This window comes from Mesoplodon bidens, assembly GCF_964165515.1.
Source record: "Mesoplodon bidens genome assembly, chromosome: 16".
In the NCBI taxonomy this organism is placed as follows: Eukaryota; Metazoa; Chordata; class Mammalia; order Artiodactyla; family Ziphiidae; genus Mesoplodon; species Mesoplodon bidens.
The window spans coordinates 30,124,590-30,138,910 of NC_138173.1; the positions used below are offsets into that span (position 1 = coordinate 30,124,590).

General features: G+C 35.8%; 1 protein-coding gene across 1 annotated transcript in view; it reads left to right on the forward strand.

The window, feature by feature from the left end:
- The window catches only part of CNBD1 (cyclic nucleotide binding domain containing 1), a gene marked incomplete at both ends in the record, with an annotated part of 392,779 nt that overhangs the window by 15,891 nt on the left and 362,567 nt on the right, over positions 1 to 14,321 (forward strand). The window contains 1 exon segment of the mRNA XM_081214229.1: positions 7,212 to 7,284. Coding sequence (XP_081070355.1) covers positions 7,212 to 7,284 — 73 coding nt within the window.

Here is a 14,321-nt window from a genome sequence, read left to right on the forward strand (position 1 = left end):
TATTTCTAATGTGCATTTTGTCATAATTTTTTTCCTCTTCTTTCCTGGATATAACCTGTTCGTTTGTAATTTATTTCTATTTAATGCCTTATAGATCTTTGTTTTTCTTTCATCGTGTGTATGTGTGTATGTGTGTGTGGCTTTTCTTCTCACTTCCTGCCATACTACATCTTCTGATGTGTATTTTTTGATTTTTATTTGATAAGTCAATTGTTTTTCATGCTTTCCCTAAGAGTATGTTATGCCTAGGTGCCAGGATTATTGAACAGTGGTTATATTTTGAAGGCAGGTTACTTGCTAGAAAAATAACTAGTGGTGGGGAAAGAGCTGGGATAGCAGACAGATAGAATTTTCTTATATGTTAACTTTGAATACTTTCTCATCAAATTTGTTCTGTACTCTTCCCTAAATCATATGTCTCTAATTAGTAATTCATATTCCAAAGGTTTCTTGGTAGTGATTTCTCTATTTTTCTTTAATGACTGAGATCAGCTGCTTCTGTGTTGATTGCCACCTAACATTTATCCTCTATTCTATCACCACAACAAACTGACTCTTAAAAAATCTATGAGTATAGGTAGGATCCTTTTGCAGCCCTACATTCCATATATATCATGGGCTTGGGTTTCCTCTTAGTGTGTCCAGTCTCAAGAACTTCCCATTCCAGGTAAGAGTTCATTGGTTTACCCCTCAGGGCTAAAGGAACCTACCTTTCGCTGAAGAACTCTGCTTATTTCCTCAAACAAGAGAAGTATGCATATGAATGTCTCTTTTAAAATTTATTGAAATCACATCATTTGACTGATATTCTTTAGAGTTTGTAGTAAGGAAATATTTTTAATCTTCAGTTTTAATGAAGATCAAAGTTTTTTCTTCTTTTTACACTTTGTTACTTAGTGAGCTCTTTGCCATGGTGTATAATGTCAAAAATGACATTGATATGATCTTCAATCTCATATAGAAAGGTGGTAAAATGATTAAAGTATTGTCTGCAAGGGGCAGAGGGTGTTTTATTTGTTTGTTATTCATTTATTTTTTATGAGTTTTTGGTGAATATTCTTTAAACACAACTTTATATTCCTCATATATTCCTGCCTTCATTACTTTTCCTTGATTTATTTTCCTTGCATACAACTAACCCTTGCCTGACATATTAGAGCCATGTTCTTATTATTTATTCATTATAATTTAACAAGTAATATTTATTTAAATTGAAGCACACTTATAAGTTCTAGTGTTTCATATATAAGCAGGGAATGAATCCTAACCTTAGGGGATAGTGATAAACAGAAAAGAAAAATTAGGTATAAATGAAAAGGTCATAAAGAAAGATAATGCTTGCTTAAGGGAAACTATTTTCAGGTTTAGCACAGCTACTTTTTTCTAGGGAAGAGAAGTTTAAATGTCACAGATGGGTTAACTTTTGAGGTGGATCTAAATGAATGGATACATTTTTTAAGTTGAGAAAGAACCAAAGATAATATCATATTGAAGAACAAGGTATGGGACTTCCCTGGCAGTCCAGTGGTCAAGGCTTCACCTTCCAAGGCAGGGGGTGTGGGTTCGATCCCTAGTCAGGGAGCTAAGATCCCACTTGCCTCACGGCCAAAAAAACAAAACAAAATACAGAAGCAATATTGTAATAAAATCAATAAAGACTTTAAAAATGGTCCACATCAAAAAAAAATCTTTAAAAAAATAAAGACAAGGTATGTTCATGGAGCAGACAGAAAATGTGTTGTTGAGAGATGGGGGAGGGGAAAGAGAGATGAACATAGTGGTGGTATTTAATGAGGTTCAACTTGAGTATGATTATAAAAGGCATTGTATTCCATATAAAGTTATGTAATCTCCATTGGAATTTTGGAAAGTACTGTAATAGTAGTGTGAGGGATGTGTTGGAAAGGAAGAGGTTCGAGTCAGGGAGACTAGATAAGAGGTAATGGCAATAGTACAGATGAGGCTCAATGAGGGTCTAAAACAAGGTTCTGACGTGTTGCATGCATGTGAATAGCACTCCTTCACAGTGTGCACACAGTATGGTCCTCTTCAGTGGCCCTGCCATTAGGATTGGAGAGGACATGTTTGAAAGATACTTAGGATACATTTCAAAAAAGGCAAAATTGATGGCTTTCATAACACCTTGGTCCTGAAGGGGAAAGAATAGAATAGGATCCCAAGGTTGGTGATAGAATTGTGAAAGTGACAGAGATTTTCTTCACCCAGGTGGAGAATTCAGGAGGAGGATCAGGATTTTGAGGGAAAGAAGTATGAGAGGAATTTTAAGTGAAGTTTTTGCTATCGTGAGTCTGATTTTCCTGCATGACATTCATGTGAATATTAGTGGAGTGAAAGTTAGAGTTCTGGGCTGGAGAGTTTGATTTGAGGATCCGAAGTGTATGAGTGATAGCTGGAGATGTGGGTGCTGATAAAGTCATGCAAGAGGTGGGTCTAAACTGAGAAGAGAAGACAGGCATACTGAGAATGGTTTGGTGGGCAACATCGATGCTCAAGAAAAGAAGATAGGAGCTGGTAGAGCAGTCTAATAAGGAAGAAGCAAGCGAGGAGAGAATGCTGTCACAGAAGCCTCGTAGGTAGAAACTTCACCAGTGTCAAGTGTCACACAGAGGTTAGTACAATGAAGACTGAAAAGAGGTTATTGGACTAAAAACTACAAGATTTCCTATAATTTTTAATAAAACAAATTTTAATAAATAATGAATGTGAAAGATAAATTTTAGTGAGTGGAGAAGCGAATTTGAGTTGAGGAAATAAACATGAATGTAGATGACTGCATTCATCAAGATATAAAGGGAAGCTATTTCAATAATTTGTTGTATAATATTCCCCTCTATTTTCCCTTTTCAGTTAATATATGTCTATTTTAACATCTTAACCACTCAGACAAGGGGCAGGGAGAACATAAGCCCACTTGCATAATTGTTCCTGTTGGTGTGTCAGCTTTTATTCATAGAAATCCATGAGTGGGCACTACTCCTTTGCCTCTTGATGGTATATTTAACTGAGATTTTTCAGGTGCCTTATGTTTATTGAATGTTACTTGAAGGAGAATTAACTTTGAGATTTTAGAAAACAACAAATTATTATTTGAAGGGAAAAGAATAAACACACTATTAACCACTAACATAGGTATGTTTAATTCTCTATTATTACACAAGTTTAGACTTATTTAAAAACATAGAACTGGATCAATTATCTAAGTATATATGGGGAATTAATTCACTTATAATCTCTGATGTATATTTTCTTTTTACTCCTATCCAACTCCTTGTTCTGTACTTTAGTCTTATGCTAGAATTCACCTCCTGCATATAAGAACTGCTATTCTTACTAAAAGTTTGTGATAATGTTTCTGTTGCTATTGTTGTTGAACTGCTTCTTTGCACTCTGAATACTGTATTAAGCAAAGTTCTACTTATCACTAGATTAGTCATTAGAGTGTGTGCTACAACTACTTTGAAGAGGTCTGTTTTCTAGCCTACCATACTCTGAAATTTCCACATGTTGTCACATTTTCTCTTTGGCTCTGTTGTCCATTTCTTTAACCTTGCCCTATAAACCACTCAGATGAATTTAGTCTCATAGTAAATAGTGGTTATTCATTTACAATATTGTTAAGTCTTCACTTAGTCTACTGCTTCCTCTTAGATTTTGCAAGGGATATTTATGTACTCTTAAGATGGAAAGGTTGTTGGAGAAAAATAGTTTACTTTTATTTTAACACTCACAAAATATATCTTTATATGTTTTAACATATCTTTATAACTCCTATCACAAACATACTTAATTCACGATACTGCACAAATATGAAAATATATATCTACCCTTGAGAAAACATTAACACATGTATACAAAAGATCACTGTGTCACTCACATAAAACATTGGATTTTAGTTTCTCTATTTCAATAATATATAGTGGGCCTTATATCAATAAAGATAATTGTTTTTAAATTTCACCATGAATTTCAAGTTTAAAATTCTTTATAGCCACCCATTTATATCAACTGCTAATCCCCTTTCAAACTTGCTCTGGCCAAAATCCTTGATTTTTATCCCCTTGATAGGGTTAAGCCTCTTCTACTCTGTCAAAAGGCCATGTAGGACGTATTCATGAGCAGAGAAAAAGACTGGAAAACAAATGTAAGCTTAGTATTCTTTAAACTCTTTAAGCTTTATCCCTGTATTAAATTTGATCACCAGAGAAACTCAACTTTACAATTTCATGGTGAAATCTTTTGGTTTTTTTCTTTTTAATGAACTCTTCAAAGACAAGATCCAGTATATTGCTCAAGGGCCTTTATGTAAAGACCCTTGTGACAAACACCTCTTGGAAATGAGGATCGGCGAAGAAAATTTTTTGTGAATTGTATAGTGTCCTTCTAGGCTGTGAGTACTATCTAGCCTATTCTTTTTTTTTTAACACCTTTATTGGAGTATAATTATTTACAATGGTGTGTTAGTTTCTGCTTTATAACGAAGTGAATCAGCTATACATATACATATATCCCCATATCCCCTCACTCTTGCGTCTCCCTCCCTCCCACCCTCCCTATCCCACCCCTCTAGGTGGTCACAAAGCACCGAGCTGATCTCCCTGTGCTATGCGGCTGCTTCCCACTAGCCATCTATTTTACGTTTGGTAGTCTATATATGTCCATGCCACTCTCTCACTTTGTCCCAGCTTACCCTTCCCCCTCCCCGTATCCTCAAGTCCATTCTCTAGTAGGTCTGTGTCTTTATTCCTGTCCTGTCCCTAGGTTCTTCATGACCATTTTTTTTTTGATTCCATATATATGTGTTAGCATATGGTATTCGTTTTTCTCTTTCTGACTTACTTCACTCTGTATGACAGACTCTAGGTCCATCCACCTCACTACAAATAATTCAATTTCATTTCTTTTTATGGCTGACTAATATTCCATTGTATATGTGTGCCACATCTTCTTTATCCATTCATCTGATTCTGGTTTTGAGTTTATTTGGCTGTGTCAAACCCAGTGCAATATTGCACCCTCAGGTGCCGCAGCTTTCCTCAGGCAAGGTGAGTTTTCAATTTTTCTGTTCTTTGCTGGCAATTCTTAGTCTTATAATATCTGTTCTGTGATTTTTGTATTTCTGCTTTAACTGAAAGTTGAAGATATTTACTTTTTCAAAGCCCTTTTTAAAGTCAGAATTTCTCAAACCTTGTCCTTTTCCCAAATCTCTATGCCACCATCCCCCTTTTATGTCCACACCAGTCCTCAGGGCTATTTCTGACCCTGTTCTTAAACTGGGTTAGGAAAATGGACTAAACCAATACTTAGTAGAAGTCTTTTCTTAACCCATGTATATAAAAACTACTGTGTGACAGATGAATGGGTAAAGAAGATGTGGTATATATATACACAATGAAATATTACTCAGTCATAAAGGAAAGAAATAATGCCATTTGTAGCAACATGGATGGACCCAGAGATTATCATACTAAGTGAAGTAAGTCAGAAAGAAAAAGACAAATACTATATGATATCACTTATATGTGGAATATAAAATATAATACAAATGAACTTATCTATGAAATAGAAACAGACTCACAGCTATAGAGAACAGACCTGTGGTTGCCAAGGGGGAGAAGGGACTGGGGGACAGATGGATTGTGAGCTTGGGATTAGCAGATGAAAACTGTGATATATAGGATGGATAAACAACAATGTCCTACTATATAGCACAGCAAACTATATTTAGTATCCTGTGGTAAACCATAATGGAAAAGAATATGAAAAAGAATATGTATATATATGTGTATAACAATCACTTTGCTGTACAGTAGAAATTAATACAACATTGTAAATCAACTATACTTCAATAAAATTTTTAAAAATGAAAAAATACTGCTATAATTAAGATTTTTAATAATATCCCATATCAGAAATATTACTATATTAGAAGTATTTTTTATATAATCTAGCTGTAACTTGGATCATCTAAAATAATTATTCCATATAATGCTAAAGTGCAATTAGGTAATTTTTTCTTTCTGAAGGCTTAATTGAGTAAAGTAGATAAGAAAATACCTAAAGCATGTAATTAGTATTTTCAGGTTTATTAAACGATAATGATTCATGTGGTAGCAACCAGTTTTCTGTTTATATTTTACTGATTTCAGTTTTGTATTTAGAAGTGGTTATTTTTTATTGATGATTCCGTTTTAGATCACAAAAGGCTTAAACAAAAAGTTTTTGAAATTTTATGATTCAGTTACCTGGAATTAAAATGAATAAGTTTGGACATGTCAAATTCTAATTCTTCATTATTGGGATGTCGTCAATGAATATGTCTTAAAAAGGTAAGAAATCCATTAAGCCACTGATTCTCTCAGTACCTGTTCACTAAGGGAAGGAATAATGTGCATCTTGGTATTTATTACTGCTTTCCGTTTTACATTTCCAACAGCATGCATTCTCCTGGGCTATGGAGAGTACCAGTGATGTGAAGGCCATCTTTGTAATGATGCTTGTCATCAATATTCTATTTTCCTTTTCATCTCCTTTGAAGGATGTCAGTTCTTTCTGGTACTGAAGGGGAATCACAGTTAGTTGCTTTTAGCTATGACTACTATCTTTCTGCTTGTAAGGGAACATATGTGATTTGCTTACACTTGAACTTCAGAAGGAATTGCAAACTCAATCCAGACACTGGAAGGTGCTCTGTAGAGTTCTGAAGAGGAGCTAGCCAAAGATGGGGACCTGCATAGGAATGAACAAAAATTACTAGTATTACAGAGAAGGAGAGGGAGATGAAGAGAGAGAGGGAGACCTCAAGAAAACTCTTCTTTTAATTGTCATGTCTGGAGTTCTGGAACCAGTTCACATTCTAAAGGTATAGGATAAGGATTCTGAAAGGCTTACTTCCAGAGGAGTGACATTATATGACACATGTTAGCACCAGCATTTACTGAAATTAAACAAATAAACAAACATAATATTCCAGACTAGATTTGACATCAATGAAAAACATTAAATTCTTTCCTCATTTTAATCACCTTATTCAATTCTGCTTGTGTAACAAAGACTGTTAATACCTCACTTCCATAGTCACTGAGTTCATTTACTATGATGAATGTTTGCAATTAAATTGTATTTACAAACTTTGTTAATAAGATTGCCGAAAATTGCTCACATTTTTAATTGATTTTTTTTTTATTTTGCAGGCTTGCAAATGCTTAAGAACATTGATTATCCTCAGTTGAATACATTATGCCACATGAGAGGAATACAATACAGGTAAGTTATCATACCTTTCTTTTCCTGTCATTCAAATGAATATGAATAGGTTTGTTTCATGGATAAAGTATAGTAATAAACCATTGTTGACTCTCAGATGTACCTGATTTACCACACAGGTAAAAACATTTGAAAACCTGGAGGTTATTTCTCCAGATTGAGGGGGCAGAATATATATGTCATATTTTAAGGGAACAGTTTAGTGTGAAAAAAACATAACTCATCCCTAGCTGTGCTCTTTGTAGTCCTCAAAAACAGTCATAAGGGGGAAAAAAAAAGCTTTAAATGGTTGAAAACACAAATCCTGAGTGAAACAAGTACTTTAGCAGTGCCTAGGAGATGTCTAGTTGAGATATAAAGGAGCCAAATAGCTAAGAAATATCACGGTTCATAGCTCAGGGTTCCTAAGATGTGTAACACTTGAAAATATAATTTTTTTAAATCTATTTTCTTGCCAACTCCTTTTCCCAAATTGAATTTTTGATATTATAAAACTAGTTAGTTTCTTTCCCATCCATCAGTGTCCATCTACCCTCCCACTTTTCTTCACTAGCGGAGGAACTTGCTTCATCTTAAGTCACATCCTCTTAGCCACTTCAAATTATTTTTACATCTTCATTGACTTTTCCACTCCTTTTTCAGAGAAAGAGAGAAGGTATGCTTTTTTTTTTTTAATTTCTCTAAAGAATACTTTTTTTTGTTTTGTTTTGTTTTTGCCGTATGCGGGCCTCTCACTGTTGTGGCCTCTCCCGTTGCAGAACACAGGCTCCGGACGCACAGGCTCAGCAGCCATGGCTCACGGGCCCAGCCGCTCCGCGGCATGTGGGATCTTCCCAGACTGGGGCACGAACCCGTGTCCCCTGCATCGGCAGGTGGACTCTCAACCACTGTGCCACCTGGGAAGCCCAGGATTACTTTTTTATTATATGCTTCTGCCCATTCCTCACTCTTGGCACCTTTCAGAGTAGGGTAAAGAACTAAATACCTGCCCTCTGGAGTCAGGTTGCCTGGTTTGAATCCTGGATCAGCCACTTCCCAGCTGTGTGGTCTTGGACTGGTTACTTAATTTCTCTTTACCTCAGTTTTCTCATGAGTAAAGTGGAGATAATAGTCATGTCCGTTTCAAAGAGTTATTAGGATGATTAAATGAGCTAATATATGTAAAGTAAACAGTGTCTGACACATGGTAAGAGCTACATAACCATTTTTATTATTGTTATTCAAAAAAGCTCATCCAAGTTTTTAACTGTTGAACTTATATGTTGGTCCCTTTTTTCACACATAACAAACTAGTTAAGGCTTTTGGAGTGTAACACCTTCTTTCCTCTTATTTTCCTTTTGCTTTCTAGCCCAGGCATTTAAAAAAATATGTATTTCTAGATTCCCACCTCCCTACCACCCTTGGGGAATCATAATAAGAGAGGTTAAATCATCTAGATCTGGGTCTGCCATAAATTTTATCAGCCTTCATCTTCCTGGTTTGAGAATCCCCCCCAGGCAGTGTTTTCTCATCAGACCATCATCTGGTCCAAGCAGTCTGGTTGTCCTGCCTGACTTCCCTCTATTAAGTCTCACATTTACTGTACCTTCTCTTAGACACTCCCCCGAATTTCTTGGATGTTTTCTTTTGAGGCAGTGGCACACACCAGGGGCCTGGAAGGGGACACATTTTACGGGAACTGTGTATAGGTTTTGGGTCATTCTTTTAGAAAAAGAATATAAGATTACAAATACAAAATTGGATATGAAAATTAGTATTTATTTAGAATGAGAAAATAAACTACAACAAATTAATGAAGGTTTAGCAATTCAGGTCCTTTTTCCTCCCTGAAACATCTTTAGGCAATTTATCAGAAATGTGTACATAGAAATTGTCTTTCAGATTACAAAGCTTTCAATTGAGTTCAACAAATTGAGAGGAGATTTAAGAAAAATATGTTCCTCCATATATATTCTATATGTATTATATGTTTAAAATGACCAATGAACTATACTTTTCCCCATAATAAAAACAGAAAGGCTGAGAATTAAATGACTCAAGGATTGATACGTCTTTATACATGAAACATATGAAGAGTCTTAGTTTTGATACTATACCATACACACACACACACACACACACACGTACATATGTATATTCATCTTCTTTGGATAGCTGTCCTTCCTCCGGGGTCCTTCCTTTGGCCCAGGGTGGGAAGATGGAGGGGAGGTTGCTACTCTCTACCACTTCCCGTGTACCTCTACCATGGGCTCCACTCCAGCTGTTACAACTGCTTCTGTCCCCTATCTGGGTGCATGTGAGCACTTCTCACTGGATTACATCCATATATATATATATGATGTCACTTTGGATTCTTAAATTCTTGGATATAGGACTTTTTATCTTTAGTAGACTATGTTCCCTGAGAGCAGATTTGTTTTATTTTTTAACTTTATCTACTTATTTATTTTTTAAAAGGATTTCCTAATGTATTCTTTTTTTAATTTTATTTATTTCTTTTCATTTTTATTTTTGGTTGCGTCGGTTCTTAGTTGTGGCATGCGGGCACTTTGTTGTGGCGTGTGGGTTTCTCTCTAGTTGTGGAGTGTGGATTTTCTCTCTTTAGTTGTGGTGCGGGCTCCAGTGTGCATTGGCTCTGTAGTTTGCGGCACGTGGGCTCTCTCGTTGAGGTGCATGAGCTCAGTAGTTGTGGTGTGCGGGCTTAGGTGCCCAGCAGCATGTGGGATCTTAGTTCCCTGACCAGGGGTCAAACCCTTGTCCCCTGCATTGGAAGGTGGATTCTTTACCACTGGAACACCAGGGAAGTCCCAGGAGATCTGTTTTATCTTATTGCTTTCTACTCTTAGACTTTAGGCATAGAGTTCAATGTTTTGAATTGAATTATGTTCTGATGTTTAGTAGAAATAAATATCTTCTTAATGTTTTAAAAAACATTACGAATTTTCTACTTATGTTGATTCTGAGGAAAAATACACATTAATAGTTCTTTTTAGTATTGTCTAGATAGCTAATCTTTTTAAAACATATATTTTAAAACAACACAGTAACTTCTGTTGTTCGACATTCCAAATTTCTTCCTGGCTATATGCTTTGGAGATAAACTTAAATATCCTTTGAAGATTTCTTTGGTTTGTCAAAGTAGTCTATGACTTGATCAGTCAGCTCTTATGTTCTAAAGTTCAATTTACTTATTAAAAAATAGAGCAATATGGTTTAAAAGAAATTTTATGTTCTCCTAAATTTCAAATAGAAAAAAAAATGAGGCTACAGTTTTATAACTGCTTTTTCCTTTGTAGTCAAGTACTTTTGTAACTTCATATAGAAATCTTTAAACATTTATAAACTTGGAAGTATAAAAGACAAACACAGTTATGATGCATTTGCATTTGTACATTTGTATAAAAATGGTCCTTGTCAAACAATTAGGTTTTTGACTAGGATATAGCAAAAGCTCTATCTTTATTAGTGATTAATATTACCAATATGTAGCCATTTATACTCAAATACAGATGTAGTTATGCTGATTGTATATTTTTATACTTACAGTCTATAACTCATAAATAGGTTTTAGCCCAAAGTTCACTTATAAGCTGATTATATAGCATTCAGCATTTTCCCATAGACACAATATTGTAGAGTTAGAGGATTGTACAAGAAGAAATCAACTTAGAAATCATCTGGTGGAACTCCTTAATTTATAGATGATTAAATGTGCCCAGTTTCCCCAAAATGTATCTTTAAATTATATACTTTTATGACAGAAAGAGAAAAATGATATTGCTTAAATTATAGTAATTAAAACATGAAAACATTGAATAATTATTTTTCTCTCATTGCTTCCAATTAAGGTAAAGTACATCAAATTAGTAGAGCAGTAAATGTTGGTAGAGACAGTTATGATGATTTTAACGAGGCTCCTGGACTTGGCTTATCAGACATGGACATTGTTTGACATAAACATGAAGATATGAAGAAAAAGGTGATTTTTATTTTTAAGGAAAATAAGGTTTGGAAGATAAAGGGGAGATAAGAGAGCTTTAAAAAGATGGTTTATGTACACATAAAAAATAATTAACTAAGGGCTTCCCTGGTGGCGCAGTGGTTTAGAGTCCGTCTGCCACTGCAGGGGACACGGGTTCGTGCCCCGGTCTGGGAGGATCCCACGTGCCGCAGAGCGGCTGGGCCCGTGAGTCATGGCCACTGAGCCTGCGCGTCCGGAGCCTGTGCTCCGCAACTGGAGAAGCCACAGCAGTGAGAGGCCCGCGTACCGCAAAAAAAAAAAAAATTAACTGAACTGTCCCACAAACATTGCTCTGTCTGGAATGAAGTCAGTTTTTATCTTGAATAGTTTTCATTGGTAGCTACCAGTTGGCACTGTCAATCAGAACAGACTTGTTATCTTTTGTGGTGGCAGATAATGTGGGCAGAGACTGATGGAATCTTACTTTTATTTAATAGATTGTGAACAAGTTGGAGGCTTGTGATTCAAGGTGTGCCTGTTAATGTTATTTTGCCTGAAGTCCATAGTCTTGTATTCGGTTGTCTAGAGCAGGATCCTCTAACTGAGGCAGTACTGCTCCTAGAGGGCATTTGGAAATGTGTACCCACTTATAGATTCCACAGTGACTAGGAGGTAGCACTGACATTAAGTGGGTAGGGGTTGGGCATTGTAAACAGCAATGTGCAGTAAAATCCCGCATATTACTCCATCCAAAATGCCAATAGCCCTCTGTGGCATTGTGATTTACAATAAGAAGTATATGTTTGGTCTTCGTCCCCATTTCTGGTATAGTGCTCCTAAAACTTTTGGAATGTCCTAACTGATGAGAGTGATAAAGAAATCTTTTTTTCTGTAAATGAGGTGACTTTTGGACCCCATCTAAGGATCCAAGTTGCCGCAAAACCAAAAATGTGATTAGAGGGTTGGAACTTTCAGTCCCACCTCCTGACCTCTGGGTCAATAATTTAATCAATCATGTTATGTAATGAAGCCTCTATCAAAACCAAGAAGGACTGGGTTCAAGGAGTTTCTGAGTTGGTGAACACATGGAGATGCTGGGATAGTGATGCCTGGAGAGGGTATGGAAGCTCTGCACCCATTCCCACATAATTTACCCTGTGAATCTCTTTTTTCAGGATGTCCATCTGTATCCTTTATCTTATCCTTTTGTAATAAACTGGTAAACATAACTAAATAAACGGTTTTCCTGAATTCTCTGAGCCACTGTAACAAATAAATCAAACCTGAGCAGAGGATTGTGGGAACCTACATTTGCTTTGATAGTTTCCTAATGTTATTTCTTTGATACATTTAGGTTAATATATTTTACTATCATTTCATTGCTCAAGACTATCCAATGATTATTCACTACATAAAAGATAAAGTCAAATCTACTTAGATAGCAAACAGGCACCTCAAACTTTACAAATCTAGAACATAACTTTTGATTTTTTTCATTTCACCTATTAACCTTCTGTATCCACATTTTAATAAATGGCAACTGTGCAAATTCAAGGCCAAGCCCCAAATCTTGGAGTCATCAGAGCCTGCTATCTTTCTCTTTTATACCTCGTATCTAACCTGAAAGATATCCTGATAGCTCTACATTCAAAATATATCCAGAATCTAACCATTTCTTACCACCCCTGCTAATACCGTCCTGATCCAGAGCACCAGCGTTCTTGCCTGGATTACTGCAGTAGCCTATTGATTGGTTTTCTTGCTCCATCCCTTGCCCTTTTACAGTCTGTAGCTGGCACAGTAGCCAGATGAATCTTGTTAAAATATACACCAGAACATTATTTGCTCAGAATATTCTAATGGTTTCCTTATCACTCAAGGTAAAAGCTAAGAACTTCACTGTGGCCTGTAAGGTCATCCATGATCACATCCTACTGCATCTCTGACCACTTCTTCTAGACAAGACTGTCTTGCTTATTTTGCTCTAGCCATAGTTGTCTCCATGCTGTGTTCCTATCACACCATGTATGGTCCTGCCTCAAGACCTTCACACTTGTACTTTCTATCTGGAATGCTCTTTCTTCAGCTGTCTACTCTCCTTTATCCCTTACATCCCTCAGGTCTCTGCATTCTGTGACCAGCCCATATGAAACAGATAATCTTAGTTCTTATTATCCCCTGATTTTTGCTTTCATTTCTTAATAGTATGTCTGACATATAGCTACAAATTTATTTTTATTGCTCCTCTATCTACATTGAAAACTTCATGAGGACAAAACTTTTTTAATTTGCTGATGTATTCCCTGTGATTATAATGGTATCTGACACATTATTGGTGCACATTAAATATTTTTTGAATAAATCTCCTTTATCTGGCATTTGAAGTCTTCTAGAATCTGGGAGAATCAATATATTCGTATTACTATTTGCTGACGTGAATTTTACTCCTGAGTAAATATCTCCTAAACCCCCACCCTTATTTACAAATTCCTTTATTCTGATAAACTTATTAATCTCCCCTATACCAAGTTTAATTTTATTTATTTTTCGAGGTTCAGATTGTCTCGCAGCAAACTTCATAGCTTTTTATTCCCTATACATCTGTTCCAAAAAGACTTTAAGCTGAGAGTCTGTAAGAATTCACCTTCTAGCTTTTGCTCTGCCACTAAATGTGATTGAGGTTATTGGAATATCAGTTAAACTCTCAGGGCTCAGTTTTCTCATTTGCAAAAGGAAAGATATAAATTTGATTTGACATAAAAAACTTTTAGTCTTATTACTGTATAAAGCTGAAGCTATAATTTTATCCACACTTTTATCTTAGTGAATGGCAAGATTATCTACCCAGCTGTGCAAGCCAGAAACTGTTAAATTGTAGAATCCCATCTTCCCTCCATATTAGACACACATTGGATAAGTCAGTCATAATCACATTACTTACAAGAGCTTTTATAATGGGATGATTTTTATATCTCCAGCCTTGTCTCCCAGTGACTCTTCCTTTCCTCCCAGCCATGACATGACTGATGATTTCTTGACCATACATGCACCATGTTATTGAGGGCTTTGTACTTT